General features: G+C 43.1%; 1 protein-coding gene across 1 annotated transcript in view; it reads right to left on the bottom strand.

The window, feature by feature from the left end:
- The window catches only part of rab11fip5b (RAB11 family interacting protein 5b (class I)), a gene marked incomplete at its 5' end in the record, with an annotated part of 28,120 nt that extends 11,342 nt beyond the window's left edge, over nucleotides 1-16,778 (bottom strand). Inside the window, 5 exons of the mRNA XM_079501655.1 lie at nucleotides 580-1,210; nucleotides 2,516-2,691; nucleotides 3,881-4,237; nucleotides 14,451-14,698; nucleotides 16,647-16,778. Coding sequence (XP_079357781.1) covers nucleotides 580-1,210; nucleotides 2,516-2,691; nucleotides 3,881-4,237; nucleotides 14,451-14,698; nucleotides 16,647-16,778 — 1,544 coding nt within the window. The remainder of the gene's footprint in view (nucleotides 1-579; nucleotides 1,211-2,515; nucleotides 2,692-3,880; nucleotides 4,238-14,450; nucleotides 14,699-16,646) is intronic.
- Nucleotides 16,779-18,770: the final 1,992 nt, after the last annotated feature.

Genomic DNA, 18,770 nt, shown 5'->3' with positions numbered 1-18,770 from the left:
AAACTAGTGATGCCAGAGTGAAAAGTGTTTCAAGAGATGAAAATGGAAATGGAATTTTGTTTCCGGGCCCGATATTTGAAATCGTATGGTGTGGGAAATACTGTATGAGATGTGTGTTTATGTATGGGGGCGACATGCCATTAATATGAAGGAAAATAGGACATTTTGCATTGCATAGGAGCTGGGGCAGCATAGACACAACTCTAGACCACTGGTTCTCAAAGCGGGGAGTAGGGACCCCCCCTGGTTTCCTTGGGGTGGGTGGGGTGGGGTTGGGTTAGATCCAGGGGGTCCCCCAGCTAAATGATTGATAGTTTGGAACCAAATGGACCGTTACGGGTCCATTTGGTTCCATCAGAGTTAAATTAACACTCTTACAGTGTAGATTGGGGTGCCAGACATATTTAAAACATCGTACAAAATGGAGGTCTGTGGCCTAATTCATATCAACCAGGAAGTCACTGCTATTGGGGGGGGGGGGGGGGGGGGGGGAGTGGTGCCTCAAATGTCAGAAAAGAAAAACGCTATTTCAAACCTGTCGGGAACCAGAGTCGAGTCTTCGCAATGACCGTCACTCACCTTGGCTTGTTCTGGGAGTCACCGGAGCCAAACCAGCCCCTGAGTCTGCCCTCAGGAGCCCATGAACCGGCCTGACTGTGTTCCGACTTGGCTGGGAGAGAGTCGCTCCTGCCTCCTCCCGTCGAGAACAACGTCTTTCTCATCTTTTTCCCTTTATCGGGGGAAACCGCGACAGGCGTCGCCACCGGCTGCTGCTGCTGCGTGGTGGGACAAGTCCCGATGCGGGCGCTCTGAACCTGGGGGACCGACGACGACCCGTCCTCCTTGTCCTCTTTCTTCCCCTTGTCGAAGGACCAGCGTCTGCCCTCACCGGCGGCAGAGGGGCCTCTGTCCTCCCCTCCGCCGCCACGCTTGGTGAGGTTCTGCAGGGACCGGGAGAGCGGCGAGCATTTCTCCAGCAGGACCAGCTTGGACGAGGCGTTCCTGGGGGTGGAGGGCTCCGAGTCGTAGACGTGGCTCCCGTTGATGCACAGAGACGACTTGGACTGCGTCAGCGTCTGATGGTCCATGACGGACTCCACGGCGGGATGATGCGGCCGGGACACGCCAGCCGTCGTCGTGATCCGACTGGCCCCATCGCTGAAGGCCCGCTTGTGGGTCAGCACCTTCGTCGTGTGCTGGGTGGTGAGCACTGTTTTGGAAAAAACGGAACGACAAGGGTTAGCTTTAAGGGAAAAGTCTCGTTCTACTAACACTGTCACCAAAATGTGGAATGCCCTGACTGACAGCCATCCATCAATACTCATAGCCTCACTGCACAGATAATCTACTGTTAGACAGATATTAGGTTCTACTATTTCTATGTATTTTATGTATTACCTTGTATTGTTCCTGCTGTAAAATGCTCTGGATTAAGAGTGTCTGCTAAATATCTAAATTCAATGGTAAATTGTAAATTGTAATGCATGCGTATCACTGGTTTCTTTCAAAATGGACATGAAAAATTATAATAATAATAATAATAATAATGAAATCATCTATCAGGAGACCACAATGGGAGGTAAATGTAATTTCCAATGTCTTTCGTACATATATTGTTTGTATTTGTTGATGTAACGTGTAATATTGTGTCAATTTGGTATGCTATTTTGATTAATTGAATGCATAGGATCACAATGGAAACAAGTCCCCAGGGCTTTTTTGTTATCCTTTCAGCCTTAATGTCTTACTGTACATTTCTGACGAATAAAGTATTCAATCCATTTGTACACTCTCAGAGTTAAATTAACATTGATTTTACAATATAAATTGGGGGGCCCAGAGATGGAAATGCATGTCAAACTGGGGGTCCTTGAAATTAAACGGGTTGAAAATCACTGCTAGAGACGTAAAAAATATCTTCTCTTATGGGGGTCCCTGGCATATCTCTTCAAATGGGGGCCTGCAGGCTAATTAGTGTCAATTTGGGGGTCCTTGACGTGAAAAAGTTTGGGAACCACTGACTTAGGTTAGGTTAACTACTTTCAACCTGGCATACCCAATTTTGACACTATAGGCAAACATTTTCAAAACTGTAAAAGATGTTTTACTAGATACCTTCCTGTGCTCAAACAAATTAGTACATTTTTCACTTAAGTAAAAGTGTCAATACTGCCATCTAGAAATACTCTGGATACAAGTAAAAGTCCAGAATTCAAAATGTACTTGGGTAAAAGTACAAAAGTATTGGCATCAAAATGTACCAAAAGTAAAAGTACTCATTGAGCAGAATGTCCCATTTCAAGTATTCAAATGTATAAAAATCTTATAGCAGATCTACAAGCTCACAATGCGACGCATCGCAACGCATTGTGAGTTTGTAGATCGGCTGTTTTCAAATGGTAACTAAAATGTACTTCAGTAAACGTACACTTGGTTACTTACTTCCCACCACTGTGAATGAGCATTATATTATATATAATTATATATAATACATTATATTATATTAAAGCGGTACCTTTCTTGGCCAGGTCTGTCTCTCCATAGTGGGAGTCCACTTTGAGCTTGGGGCTGTAGATGGGGGAGCTGGGAGGGTCCGCCAGGAGGTCCAGACTGGGCAGTGGGGTCTCACTGGCCATGGATGACAGGCTGCTCTCCGAGGCCAGCGACGAGCAGGACCGGGTGTCATCGGACCTACAGCACGGTTGACGGTTAATTGAGACTTTTTATTCGACGTTTTTCCATATGAATCCAAATAAATTTCTTAACACTTAGGCCGCTATCATTTATTGAAAAATTAGGATCTAATTCACGCCAGCATTTTTTTAATTTGAGCTCTTATTTTGAAAAGCCGCCATTTCCGGTCCATGAGCAGTAGTCATAACCTTGGAATCTACATGGAGCTAGGCAGGCCTTGTTTACAATCTGAATCCAGCCCGGAGCTCTGGAGAGCTCTACATCGTCAGATCTGTGCCGTCAAAGAAACGCTGTTTTGACCAAAATGCCATCTGGGACAAGGAATAGGAGATACAGGCGATTGAAAGAAATGGATAGAATGGATTCTTATGGCGACGACGATCTAAGATGGGCGATCCAGTGCTGTGCTAACAACACAGCTAGCTAACCGGCTAACGTGAGTAGCATTTTGGCTCGAGCAATCGAACGCGCTATAAAAGCTCAATTGCCGAAGGCCGTCGGCAATGGCGTTAAGCGTCAGTATCAAAATTAGGCGTCAATTGACTTTAATCGTCGGCAATGGCGCTGAAAGTATTAATTACAGCGTCACATGAAAGCATAAAAAAGTAGCAGATCGGCAGGCTCGAAACACGGCGCGAATGTCACATGTTTGGGACATGTGAGGTTTCCACCCAATGGAGACAATAATATGAAGTATATATAAAGTACGCTCACAACGCGTAGAGATAAAACACGCCGTGAGCTCTTAGATCAGCTGTTTCGCACGATCAATCAGTTACACCAGTGGTTCTCAACCAGTGGTCCGGGGGCGGGGACCACCAGTGGTCCTCGATTGGGGTTCCAGGTGGTCCCCAATTAAACCTAAATGATGGAGAGTTGGTAGCCAAATGAACCCTTATAGATCTTTAACGCAACATCAATACAGCGTGGAATTGTGGACACATTTCATTTCATTCAACGACCACAAAATATTCTAAGTTTTGGGTCTGAGATGCTAAATGTAAATGCAGAATAAATAATGGACCTTGACATGAAAAGGCCTGAAAACCACTGATTTACACGAATGAATGGAAACGATCTTGACTCATTGCTCAAACCAAATTGCACTGACGTCAAACAATTGCGATTCATCTCAAAACAATTGCGATAATTATCTAAAAATAATTAGGCCCATGAAAAGCCGGACCTGCGTAGCTTCCCCTTGAAGAAGTCCTTCATCTTGCTCCTCTTCTCCTCCGGCACTTGCACCACGTCTCTGTTGGACTCTTCCCCTCCTTCTCCCCCCTCCCCAAACGGCTGGCCCAGGGACCCCGACAGGGCGGCGAAGCGGCCCGGGACGATGGCCGAGGACGACTCCTGCACGTCGCCGCGCTTGCGGCCCGTCATGCGGTCCTTGAGCTTGCCGAAGGCCGAGCGCGGCTTGTCCTTGAGCGTGAGGTCGAACATGCTGGCCGTCATGTTGTTGCGTGTGAACTGCACGGTGGTCTGCAGCTCGCCGCGCTCCTTCTCCTTGCGGCCCGCCCTGGAGTGGAGCCGGAGCCACCTGTAAAGTCACGCACGCACGCACGCACACGCACACACACACACACACACACACGCACACGCACACGCACACGCACACACACACACACACACACCTAAGTTAAAGTATCAAGCTGTCATTTAGAAATACTAAGGTACAAGTATTGTGGAATTCAAAATGCAATTGAGTATTGGCATCAAAGTGTACTTAAAGTACCAAAAGTAAATGTACTCTTTGTGCAGAACGTATGTTCTGTGTGCAGATCGTATGTCATACTGTATGTATAAAAATCTGTGTGAGAGAGAGTGTGAGAGAAAGAGAGACAATCCCTGCACCGTTTACACCAAATGACCTCGTGCATAGAAGTACTGCACATTACACGGTACAAGAGTTTCAAATAACTGATGTATTTATTTATTTTCTCTTCTGGGGGTCCCTGGTACAAAACATGGGGGCGCGGGGGTCAAAAGTTTGAGAACTACTGATTTACTGGACCGTCTCCAAGCAGGGTATTGTAATCCAAGACCCCACACCGCCCTCCTGCCACCCGGTGCTTACTGTACACTACAGTATGTTGTATGGTACTGTGTGTGACAAGGAGCACGTTCCAAACAGCTGACTGTGGTGGGAGTCTTCCCAGTCTCTCTCTGTCTCTCGACGAGCCAAAATAAACGCTGTTGGAATTCACTGACTTTCAGAGAGCACAGTGCAGTGGAGAGGAGTGGAGGGCCTGCAATTAAAGCCAGATGTTGTGCTCCGTTGTTCCTTTGCTCCATTCCAATGTCGACGGTGGTATATGATGTTTCACACTAAGGGCTGCATGGGGCCGATATGACCATATGGCCATACTGTATAGTAGGGATATGGGCAATTCACCTGTCATCATATCAGTATATTGGCCTTAAAAATGCAATATCGGTATCGAATAGATATCAAAATAATACTGTATATCGGTTTTAGCAGATATTTTATAATAATTGTTGAAAAATAAATAAAAAAGCCGGAAAAAAACTTTTGTGATGATGAAGGCTGCAGATTATATCTGTTTTCTGGGGAAGCTTTAAAAATAATCAACGAGTTGGAACATTTTTAAATAAAAATACTAGGCCAACAAAACTGTTTTACTTAAAGTATCAATACTGCAATCTAGAAGTAGTCCGTTACAACAGGGGTTCTCAACCCGTGGGTCGCGACCCCCCGGGGGGGGGGTCGCCAAATAATTTTGGGGGGTCCCCAAAATGCAACTGAATGGATGGAAAAGAGAAATGAAGAGTTTACATAGTACACATAGTACATGCATAAACTTTCCTTAATGATTATATCTGGTTTCAGTATTTATTCATGATGTATTTTCACTATTATTATGGTTATTGTAGTGGTCAATTTGTATTGGGGGTGGGGAGGGGGGCGGGGCGGGGGTCACGAGACACGGCCAAAGCATTTCTGGGGGTCAAAAACGTTGAGAACCCCTGCGTTACAAGTAAAAGTCCATAATTCAAATGTACTTGAGTAAAAGTATAAAAGTATTGGCATCAAAACATACTTAAAGTACCAAAAGTACTGAATTTACAGATTCAAATGTATAACGCGATGCGACACATTGTGAGATCTGCTATTTCCAAATGGCCGAAATGTATATAGGGCTGGAGTGGGTAACTTCAAGATATGTTTAATACCTCTAAAATAAAATTATTAAAGATGGTTTTCATTGGCCAAATATTATGAGAAAGAGGGAAATAAATTGTGAAAATAGCCGTACTACAAGTGGGCAGTCCGTCCTCTAGATATATTTATGACTCTATGGATACAAGTCAAGTTATAATTGATCCAGGTAACGTAGCTTAAAATAATACATAGAGCCAAACAATTATAATAATCTTTGACGATAAAGAATCATGCAGCTTTAGTTGCAGCTCAGCAGGATGCAATCCATTTGGTTTACAAGTGTTACTTCTGAAACCTCCGACATTTGGTTTGATACATGCAGAAACCTGAGACTGGATGGGTATGACGCAGGGCCGTGCAGAGAGCACTGAGGGGGCAGCTAGGGGCTCAAACACAGGAAGGGCACATGTGTGTGGGTGCAGAGTGCGCCCGTCTTTCGGGGGTGGTCTTTTTGTGGGGTCTCTCGTCCCTTGTGCCATTTCACACACCAGAAATGTAGTGGGCCTACCCATAGAGTTATAAAGGATAGAGGGAGGACCGGAGTGACATGCCCCCCCCCCGCGCGCTATTCATTTCAGTGGCGTTTTGAATCCCGGACCTCAAATTTGAGGTCCGGGATTACGCACATGACGTCACTGAACGTCCGTCCACCTCCATGAACGTGCTGCAGTGCCACTTTTCGGCAGTATAGTGGCAGCTTCAACGTTGGATAGCCTTACTGGGGGCTTGAGGCCTACATTGGATGTCTTATGCTAACGGAGCAAGATGTTCCACAATATCTTGGCCCAGTCATTGGACAGTAAAATAAGCAATACGTTCTCATTAGTCATTAGTCTCATTACATTTGTTTCAAATTATGACATTCAAAATAAAGTGCTATGGGTCAGAATGGGGGAGTGGGGCAGTCAGGGCACTTGACATCTATGCAATAAGCAGCAAGCAATATGCTTCGATAGGCTAGGAAAAGCGGAGAGGAGGCGTCACATCTGATTTATCCTCTGATCATTTTCAGAGCTTCCGTTGCTCCAGACTGAATGATGGAAGCATTCGGAAATTGTGGGAGGTCGTTGGGGACAGTTAACAAATGTGCGTCACAGCCAGTGCCTCTAATGAAAGGCCCTATTGATAAACACACATCAAACTAAAGTTATAGACCAGCTCCATGTTTCACTTCAGAGACAGAATCAGTGATGGAAAGTAACTAAGTGCATTAATTCTTTCTGTGCCGTTAGCTGTTATCATAAATTAAGTTAACCTATGCCACCATCCGTGTTCACTTTAAGAGAAGGAGTTTGCCCGCCCCACCGCCCCATACACACACTCAATACACACACTTTAGTATCATTAGCATTAGCACACACTGTTTACCTCTCGCCAGAAACGTTTACATGTCGGGAGCGACGCGGTACAAAGTCACAAAGATCCACCAAGGACAGCACTCCTGGATTCCGACTTATGGAGGTTTGAAAATCCTGCTCGTAACCGAGGTAAACGGACATCAGATTTAGGGCGCGTTCGGAAATAGCGCACTGAGCACACTGTGCAATGCAAACTAATCGGCGAGCGCGCTCCCGGTGTGCATTTCCGAACGCACCCTTAACGTCCCATAGCTGGTGGTGACGGAGGCGTTGCATAGCAACCGGATCTATGTTAAAAGCTGCCGTGGGGCTCAACCATGTACATTATATACACAGAGTATACGTTGGGGTCCGTATTTATACAGACTTAGCAAATAATGTCCCCTAGCTGGGGGGTACGTATATATACGGAGAGAAATAATTAATGGTTATCTCATTTTTAGACACTTTGACTTTGAGTTGAGTACGTCCATTTTTAGATACGTTAAATATCATATCAAATATCATTGCATTTTTACTCCACTGCAATTATTTGAAAACATCAGTAATTTAAATAGAACTTTTTTACAAAACATACATTAACCAATTAAGCCCTATTTTATGTTTTGTCTATTTGAAATGGGCCGATCTACAAGATCAGAATGTGTCAAATTTGACAAATGTTTGAAATTGAGTATATTTTGATGCCAACACTGTTGTACTTTTATTGAAATCAATAAATGTGACCACAGGCCTCGTACTTGTAACAGAGCATTTGTATATTGTGGTATTACTACTTTTAATTGAGAACAAAATATGTGAGTCTTTCTTCCACTACTGCAGCTAATTCCCAATGTCTTTAGAGCAGGGCTCTAAAGACATCCCCAATGTTTGCGTCTTTATTACATCATATATTGACAATTTGGCCAATTTAGAATAAGAGATGTCTTAAAAGGCATTACCTCGATTGTAACTTCAGAAATGTGTAGATACCGTGTCGTGTGTAATGCTGCTGTTATGCTGACTACAGGACAATGCCTCAGCTTATAGCAACACAATGGCTTTCTTCTTTCCAGCTCACTTACTGTATGCTGCTAATACTGTACTTGCAAGTGTGTACTACAGCGAGTCAGCATTGGGAAATGGGCATGATAGCGAAAAATGCAATAATGTTAAGCGAGTGAAAATGGGTCTCCTCTTGCTGGCCTGTACAGATGTTTTTTGGAAATGAATGCCCTTCTTGATACAGTGTCACACAAAAACATCATATGGAATGCCAGCTCCATACAGTATATGGAGATCTAAGGGTTTGAGTTTTGAGGTCAGATCTAGAGTTGCTGGCCGGATCCATAAGATCTAGGTGATGATCCAGTCTTCTCCATGTATGGCTATCCAGGGTTTGATGAGGTCTGTGTCGTGATCTTCATTATGGAGACGGCATATATTGAGCGTGTCACAATGTGTGATGGAGTGACGGCCATATATGGTGGCGTGACGAACAGACGGATAGTAATCTGCGACCTATGGCCGCAATCAAAAATACATATTCAGATTTGCAAACATTTTCAAGACTAAAATATTAAATATACAAGAGTATAAAATATTGTTAAAGTGTTAGAAGGAATTTGTGACGAAATATTAACTACTTTTTCTTGTGCTATGGTATATACAGAATACAGCTAAAATCTAAAATGACACAGATGATTTAACGGTTTTAATGGGTTAAATGATAAAGTGTCCCTTTGCTATTTATTAAGTGTGATGTTGACTTATTTATGCTAAAGCCGTTCTTCCACATCTCTTTATCCACCAGCACCTTGAAGAACTGAGCTGCAGTGTTTACGAAATCTGATAGGGAGTGAAAACGTGACTCAGCTACAAAGATACAGGCTCCCATTATTATTATTCTTTCCAATGTAAGCCAGCGACATGAAGACACAAAGATACATGCACCGTTAGAGGCTGCAACAGCTACAAAGCTACAAAGACGTTTGGGCTGGTTTCAACTTCAAAGCTAAGACATATGCTGTGTAGCTTAGTATCTTTGTGTCTTTGTGTCTTTTGGTGTGCTGTCGGGCAGAAACCTCGGTTACAAGTAAAAGTCTGCAATTACAATTTGACTTGAAAAAAAATATTGGCAACAAAATTATAGTTAAAGTATCAAAAGTAAATGTACTCATAACGCAGAATGTCCCATGTTTTAAAATTTATAAAATGAGTTAAAACAATCATAATTATTATTTTTTCACCAAAGACAGAGTGCCTTGGAATAATTTTTTCTTTGCAAGTCTGCATTTTACACCTTTTGGGAATTAAGCAGTACCACCTTGGAGAGATAAAAACACTTTTATGTCTATAATTAAAACAATCGTTTAAAAACATTCAACGTTTATTTGTGTAATAGTAATGCAAATCTACAAAGTAACTAGTAACTAAAGTTTAGTAGTAGGGTAAGTAAGTAGAAGTGAAAGTATTGACAATCGGAAATATCTCAAACAGTACAGTACTTGGGAGTAATTGTACTTGTGCGTCAGTCACCTTAACCTCAAGAACCCTAGCATCCCTATTCTGGGCGGAACAATCACCGAAAATAGCATATCTACAGCCGGGATCTGTGAGCAGCAGATTGGTTATTTTCAGATAGATATTTGGTGTCACTCCCTACCTCTATCCTCTATGCCAGTGGACCAATTTAATGGGTCGCAAGTAAATGCTCCCTTTATTTTCTTAGTTTAGTATTACAATCAAATACTAAATAATCAAAGGAATTCCATAAAAACAATATGGTGACTGTGAAAATAGTACTGTAGATATACAAGCTCACAACATGTCGCTGTGTTGTGTGCTTAAAAGAAAAAAGTAGTGACTGTGAAAATAGTAGATCTACAAGCTCACAAGTGTGGCTCAGAGCCTCTACCTGATGGCATCAATGGTCTAATATCTCCCCTGGTCCATAGGGATATCCCTCTGATCTAGTGGTTAAGATGTTGGACTTTCACGTGGGAGACCCATGAAGTTCGAATCCTGGGCGTTACATGTGCTTAAAATAAAAAAAATAGTGACTATGAAAACAGTAGATCTATAAGCTCACAACACGTCACTGTGGTGTGTGCTTAAAAGAAAAAAAGTAGTGACTGTGAAAATAGTAGATCTACAAGCTCACAACATGGCACTGCATTGTGTGCTTGTAGATTTCCACTAGTTTGGGTCCTAGGGTCTCAGGCTAAAACGTTTGGGAACTACTAATCTCTCTCTAGGTCGTCCTCAGACGAGCCTTCCATCGTCGCTTCCAGTCATCCTGGTTCTCCATACATCTGGCCAGCTCGTTGGTGCTAGACTCTATCTTCTCTGAGAGTTGGACTGAAAAGGAGCATCTATTCAGATGTAAATGTCCATGTCCATGTAAATGTCCATGTCCATGTCCATCTCTTTTGTATACAGTATAGTGTTTTTTGTTATTGTGTACATTTTGTCTCCCCAGGACTGTCTTACTGTACTACGATACTACAAGAAAACAAGAATTTCACCCACTGCTTCACCACCTGTAAACTGTAATTGTCACACTAAAAACAAATTCTGATTTAAAGGGAGATCAGATCTAGTATAGAGCCCTAGGAGACCCCAGTCAATAAAGTATTATCACCTCTGTCGGGTGGAAAACTCATAGGCCTATTTCCCAAACTCAAAAATAGCAAAAGTAGCAGATCAAAAAGTAGTGTCGCTTTGTGCCGCATTTCGAGCTTGTGGATTTGCTTCTTTTGATGCTTTTGTGTGACGCTATAGTACAGGGGTTCCCAAACTGTGGTGCGTGCACCCCTTGTGGTGCGCGAACGCCCTCGGGTGTGTGACATGAAAAGGGTGTAATGGCAGTTTTAGGGTGTTATTTATTTAGCAGAAATGTCAAACTCTGGCAAAACACTATTGTAAAGATATGTATAGAGCAGCTGCGGGAGTATACAGTACAGCAGCTGCATGTCTCTCAGTGCAGTGACATTCTGTGATCATTTGCCATAATCATAGTAAAGAATTTATCATTTTCGGCCAAATACAACGAGACTTAGTGTTGGGGGTGCGTCAGCTAAGTCAGGAGGTAACAGGGGGTACACGGCCAAAAAGGTTTGGGGACCACCGCTATAGTATGATCAGGCCCTTAGACAGTTGATCACGCCATTTCTGTCTAATAAATGTTTGTTGTCATTGTGCTACTGTACTTTACATTGATATTAACATACTTTGCCATACACATTGGTTAAAATCATGTTTTATTCACTAAAATGGGTCTTGAATAGCAAAGTCAAAATTACTGTGTGTGCGTGCGTGCGTGCGTGCGTAGACGCTCGGCATACTTTTCATACTTGTGTGAATTTCCCACCCAAACCAAACTACACATTGTCAGCCATAGTTAATTATCATGGACATGTTAATGCTATACATTAGCCTACCATGCATCATAATAACAGTGTGCCGCAAAGCAATTTCCTGGAGAGTAGTCTTTCTGAACACATGGAGGAGGTTTGACCTCTGATTCACATTTTTCAGAACAAAAATTGTAGGCTTTCTGTTCTGACTGCACGCTGCAAATGCTTAAAAAAGGTCTTGTTTTTTACTCATTATTATGCATATGTTCAACGACACAATAAAATCGCTCATCGCAATTATTTGTGTGACAATTAGCCATCATGTAAAATGTCATAATCGTGACAGGGTTATGTATTAAAAAAATTAAACACTTTTTAAAAACTATTTATGCCTATGTGCGTGACATCATCATCAAACCCAGTTATGCGGGAACGTCTACTGAGTGGCATAAAACTACTTCCTGGCCTTGACGGCCCATACATCCAAACAGAAAAGTTGTATTTGATTGCATTAAATGACGTTAAACAACATTAAACTGACTTTGTCACTCACTTTGCCACTCGATTTGCCATTGACTTTATGCATGTGCATCTCCTCTATAATGACAGGCCCAAAATGTGGAGACTGTGTTGAAAATGGTTTAACTGTATAGGCCTATCTGTGTCAGTGATTTATACAAACTGCAGCCTCCTGAACCAACAGAATATTAGTCAGACACCCTCAACAAACCTTAACCAAACCCTAACCTCACAGGAAGCCACGGGTGATTTTTAACCCGCAGCACCGATTAGTTGTAACCCGCCACGCATGCCGGGAGCCACGGGTGAATTTGAACCTGCAGCACGGGTGATTTTTAACCCGCAACACGGGTGATTATTAACTCGCAGCACGGTTTTGTCTGACTAATGACTGTAGGACTGTTGGTATGTCTAACCAACGTCTAGCTGTCCCCAGTGCTACATCCCACATCCCACGCATGGTTCCCACAACAGCCTCGCTGTCTCCACACTCCACAGTACGAACTGTCCAAACATCATCACCACCTGCACCTGATCTCACCTGATCACGTCATCACATCAGATCGTGATGTGGTGCATTGTGGGATGGGCTAGGGAGGACCCACATGCGCCTGTGTGTACATGGTTGTTGTCGGGTAGATCCACAAGCTCGGAACGCGTCGCTTTGCGCTGCATTTCGAGCTTTGTGGATCTGCTACTTTTGATGCTTTTGTGTGAGGCTGCAGTGTGATCAAGTAGGGTGTTGAAGATAAGAGGTTTCTGTCGGACAGCAACGATATACAGTGGGATTTTAGTCCTTAAACCCTCTAGTCTTAGTAAAACAGACCTTGGTTGCAACAGTACTATTTTCAGCTCACAATGTGACCCGTCGTGATCTGATTCGATGCGACGCATTGTGTGAGCTTGTAGATCTGCTATTTTTGAGGGGCGCTAGCCCCTCCTATATACAGGTTTAATGTTTGCTTTGTCACTAACACAAACATTAAATGCCATTAACAATGAAGAGAGTTTAATGTTCGTTTTGTCCTCGATGTTGTAAAATGATAAGAGCGCCCCTCACTTCACATGGGTGTGATTTTTAAGGTGATTCTTTTTTCTTCCCCAGAAGAGATGCTGGCATTCAAGTGGTCAAACCTGCATAAAATAATCCATTGTGTGTGCTTCTGTATCAGTGTGACCACTTTGCAGTTGAGAGTAAACTTGGGGTCTAGTGACCTGTGACATGGCCTTAGGCTGCTGACATACTACTACCACCACCACCACCACCACATGTCCTTGTCAATCCAGATAGGTGACAGAACAGATGGTTTTAGGTACATACTGCAATTACCGCATATAGAATGAAGCCATACTGAGAAAAGAATGTGTCATCACATGGGTTTTCAGATAGGGGTTGGAGTTTGGTCAGAGTCTAAGACATGTATGCAGAAATCATTTGAGGGTCGGTTTGTACCAAATGATGTCTGTCTACATTGTTGCAGCAATTAATACAAATCATTCATGCTTTATAAGATAATGTGGTTGTGTGACTTTGTTTCTGTGGTGGTGCTGACAGATTTGCCCGACAACGTGACCCATTTCTCTCGGTCAGCCTGAGGGCAGTAAACAACTGCTGGTGGTGGTATTTTTTAGCGATGTACCGATATCAGTTCTTCCTTCCCGTCCCGATACAGATTCCGATACGGATACCAATTCGATAGTAATTTTGAAATTATCTATGGCAGTGGTTCTCAAACTGGGGTCCAGGGACCCTCCGTGGTCATTGAGGGGGTTCCAAATGGACCCTCGCAGGGTCTGCAAGTCAGAGTTATGGTGTTCCTTGAAATTAAACACGGATCTTGGAATAAGTAAAAATCCCATTAATAATCGTTAATGTGCAGCTAGTTAGTAAGGTAAAGTTAGTAAAATGATTATGTAAATATAGTACAGTATGAAACATCAACTAAATTCAAACGGATTGGCATAGACTTGCATATAGTCGCCGCGATACCGATACCAGCATTTTAGGCGGTACCGGCAGCTTTTCCGATGCTGGTATGTATCGGTATATACCGGGGCCAACTCTTAGGCCCCTTTTCCACCGGGTTGAACCTGTTCGGTTATTTTTTCCTGCCTAATATTGAACCAGTTCAGAGAGTTTCCACTGACAATGAATTGGTTTCAGGACCCTAAAACCTGGTTCGGAACTGGAACCAAAAGAAAAGGTTCCAAGAATCTAGAACTGAACCAGATCTCGAACCAACGCGCCCACGCGAGCCCTGCATAGGCGCACTTTAAAATCGGATATATAAGTGCGTGTGTGCTGAAAAGCCTGGTGTAGCTCGGCCGTGAAACGCTATAGGCGCCTGTACTCACTCGTCTCTGGGACACATGCCGTCCTCGAAGATCCTGTCCAGGGGGACGATGGCCTGGCCCAGGAAGACGTCGAGGCCGATGAGGACGCGGTGCATGACGGTGAGGACCAGGTCTCCGCTGCCCGGGGGGTAGTCGCCCCGGCCCCCCGCCTCCAGGATGCCCGGGAGCAGCTCGAAGCAGCACTCCTCTTGCCACTCGGGCACCGCCGCCTTCTCCACCAGGCCCGTGGTGTACTTCTCCTTCCCCACCTGCAAGGAATACCGGAGAACTTGCCAGTTTACCAAGTCGCCATGGTTGAAAATTCTTCATCAATGCTGTCATCGTTATGCTAACATGCTGTCTTGTATGTCAAACTTCCAAATGTTATAGTTCATTTGCAAAGTGATCAAATTATTTTGTGCAATTAAATGGTCAGCTAGATGATGATAAAAAGGTGAGCATGTGAATACCAATGATAAGTAGGCCTACCTTTTCAGTTTCGGTACTTTGGTGTTTAAACTTTTAGCATTCCTACTTTCTCTAGTGTTAACTCTAAACAACTATCCTCTCTCTCTCTCTCTCTCTCTCTCGATTCAATGCAATTTAAATGAAGGTGAAGTAAATATAAAATGCACTAAATCGCGGCGAGTTGGAAAACTGGCGAGTTTTCCGGATACCCCTGCTAGAGGCATGGGCCGTTAGAGTTATTTTAAAAAATCACACTTGTGTGAAGTGAGGGGCGCTCTTATCATCATACATCATCACATTCCGGCCAATCACTTTTGGCGTCCCACCTTTTCTGTACTCACTTCCCTCAGCCCTCAGCCAATCAAATCATCGCTATGGGGTACTCACAGACACACAAAGCTGGGCATAGGCCCTCATAGGCCCTAGCCTAGCCCCTTAGATAGCACATTATGTAGAATTGTAGACTATGTAGACTATGTAGACTTAGATAGTATTTTAAACAGACTTATAGCTTGTTACGTAGACAGCTCTAGAATTGCATTTTATGTAGTCATAGCACTTTATAGTACACATAATATATAATATATTATGTATAGTATGTATAGTTTACATAGATACTCCACTGTTACGTTCTTAGTTTACGCATGATTCATGATAACTACTTTTTTATATATGTGATGTATGCCATGCTTTTGTTATTGCTTAATGTAAATCGCTCTGGATTAAGAGTGTCTGCTAAATGCCTAAATTGTAAATTGTAAATTGAAACACACCGAATGGAGGGGGAAAAAATGACCACTGATTTAAAATATAAGATCATTTGAAAATGGATTTAAATAACGCATGTTGTGAGATTGAGCTTGTGTTTTCTATTTTTGAAAATAAAATTAATAATAATAATAATAATAATAATAATAAACAATATAGTATAGGCCTGTATAGGCCTAAATTATGAATATGAAACCCAAAATATCTTTAAAGGTAAGTAATTCATGAATATTGCGGTTGCGGTGTTTAAAGTGCACGTTTTAAGATGCTAAAAGCCCTACATGGACCATTACAGGTCCATTTGGTTATGAGGGTCCTTGAAAACAAAACGTCCGAGAACCACTGTCCCAGTGGACTCCTAATGTGTAGTCAATCAGTGTCATATTCTGAAGAAAACCTGGACCTGGAGAGTAATTTGGTCTCTTAAAACAGTGGGACCCCTAGGGGTCCTTGAGTGAGTTCCAGGTTGCTAAATTATAGTTTGTAACCAAATGGACCCTTTATGGGTCTGTAACTCTGAGTGTACAAATGGAACTAAATGGCTCCATTTGATTTCATTTATACACTCAGAGTTAAATTAACATTGATTATATACAATATAAATTGGGGTCCCAGAGATAGAAATAACATTAAATCAATGGGGATCTGTAGACTAAGATGCATGTCAAACTGAGGGTCCTTGAAATTATTGAGAATCACTGCTAGAGCCGTAAAAATCTTCTCTTATGGGGGTCCCTGGAATATATTTTCAAATGGGGGTCCGCGGGCTAATTAGTGTCAATATAGGGGTCCGCGGGCTAATTAGTGTCAATATGGGGCCTGGGGGTCCTTGACATGACAAAGTTTGGGAACCTGCACCGTCTTAAGATCAAAATAAAGTCAGTCAAGTCTTTCTTGCCACAATGCCACGGAGACATTTTGTCCGTGTGTATCGACATAATATTGATGACCCTGTCCATGCCATGCAGTGCCCTGCATCACCTGGATGATGGTGTAGAGGTAGCGGCTGCCGTGCTTGCCCTTGGTCCGCAGCCCCCTGGCGCGGAGCACGGTCACATTCACGTGCGTGGGGACCCACCGCTGGTCGTCGTCCAGGTCTATGAGCGACATCATCTTGTGACCCCGCTTGGAAAGAAAGAAAGAAAGAAAAAAGCCCCCCCCCTCCTCCTCCTCCCAAAAAGTGTCGCGCTGTTCTTTCTTCTTTCTTGGTTGTGGCTTCTTCTGGTAGTCGCCTATTTGAGAGAGCCGAGCGCGTCTTGGTCCGTTAATTTAGGATCTGCTAGCTCTCTCACTCGATCTTGCCCTTTGCGTTTTGGTAACCGACGCAGGACTGCAGAATATCAACAATTAGTCCCACACACACACACACACACACACACACACACACACACACACACACACACGCACACACAAACAAACACACACACTGACACACGCACAACACACACACACAACACGAAACAACAAACAGACACTGTCTGGCTCTGGGATCTCCTCTCCCCGACGTCAGTTCTTGCAGCAGCAGAGTAGATCTAGACATAGGCCAGCTGTACGGCGCCGGAGGCACTGATGATGATCGCATGGCATTCCTTGAAATCCTGTGTCAATGCCGTTTATAGGCCAGCGGTCAGACTGCAGTGCAATGCCTGCCTCGACGTGCATGTTGTTGTGCGAGCACGATCTCGATCGGTCCATGATGTCGCATCAATACCAGCCTATAGTTCTTCTACTGTCCGAGATAAAGACTCCGAGCAGTCATTGTGTGTCTGCACACACACGGCACGGCACGGACCGCCCTCCGAAGTGAACGAACACGGAGGGCCGCATACAGTATGACAGATGCTGCGGAATTAAAGAGAAACACCCCATCCGAACCCCGCTGCATGTATAGGCCTGGCATAGGCTACTGCTACACAGTGATTCAGTGGTTCTTAATCGTTTCCAAAAGGACCAAAATTGACATATGATTTATAGCCTTAAGGTTTTGTGCCAGGGACCCCCAGAAGAGAAGATTAATGTTATGGGAAAAAAATAAAATATAAATGCTGTATTAACTATAGGGGACCCCCGTCCCCAGAAGAGGTCCATTTGGTTGAAGGTTCCATACACTCTGAGGGGTCTATACTCTGAATTCTGACCCAGTGTCCCTGGACATGAGATTGAGACCCATGTGTTGTATAGGCTAATAAAGCTATTATAATAATACAAATCACACCCGTGTGAACTGAGTGGTGTAAGGTTTTATATAGCATGATCAGCTCTGATCTGACGTAATGAAATCACACCTGGATGTGATTTCACAACTGGCTTTTTTTGCGCAGAGAAAATGACCACGGTTGCTACGGTCATCCAGTTCACCCGGGTGTGATTTAATTACGTCAGAAATTATTTTGAACATAGCAACCATGGTCATTTTTTTATGCACACAAAAGCCAGTTGTAGGAGTGGTTTACACCACTCAATAATACTAATAATAATACTAATAATAATAATAATAATCATAATAATAATCATAATAATAATGATAATCGTAATATATGGGTGGTGATAATAATAACTAGAACTGCACTCTGTCGAGTGCCTACTTGCTTGTTGCACACAAGTAGGCCAACTAGTGCGCAAGCAGAGCGCGCAAGTACTGTCGACCGCTACAAACTGTCAAATCTCAGCTTCTCTTTGAAAGAACGATTGAAATATTGAATTATTAGGTTTAGCTATTTGCTACGTACCTACTTTTTGCACGTAAAAAAGTAGTATTATGAAGTATATCGTAATAAAGATGTGACATATATCTCGATCAGTGTCGGGTGGATTAAAGGAAATGCCTCTATGTATATGTATATGTAATTTGTAAGTTGATTAGTGGTATACTGTGGTTACTTTTGATGCGTATGCACCGTCCCAGCATATGACATCAGGGTATAACTGGCGTCATATGCTAGCTCTCAATGATGACTATAGCTCTCAATGATGACGTAATAAAGATGTGGATTAAAGGTCCCAATACCAGAGTGTAATTGGTTTTCGATGGTGACGTAATGACGATATGTTTTAGTGTCGGGAGGATTAAAGGTAATGCTCCTATGTATACATGTATGTAGTCTG

This window comes from Electrona antarctica (assembly GCF_951216825.1).
Source record: "Electrona antarctica genome assembly, chromosome: 1".
NCBI lineage: Eukaryota > Metazoa > Chordata > Actinopteri > Myctophiformes > Myctophidae > Electrona > Electrona antarctica.
This window is presented reverse-complemented; position numbering and strand designations above follow the sequence as displayed.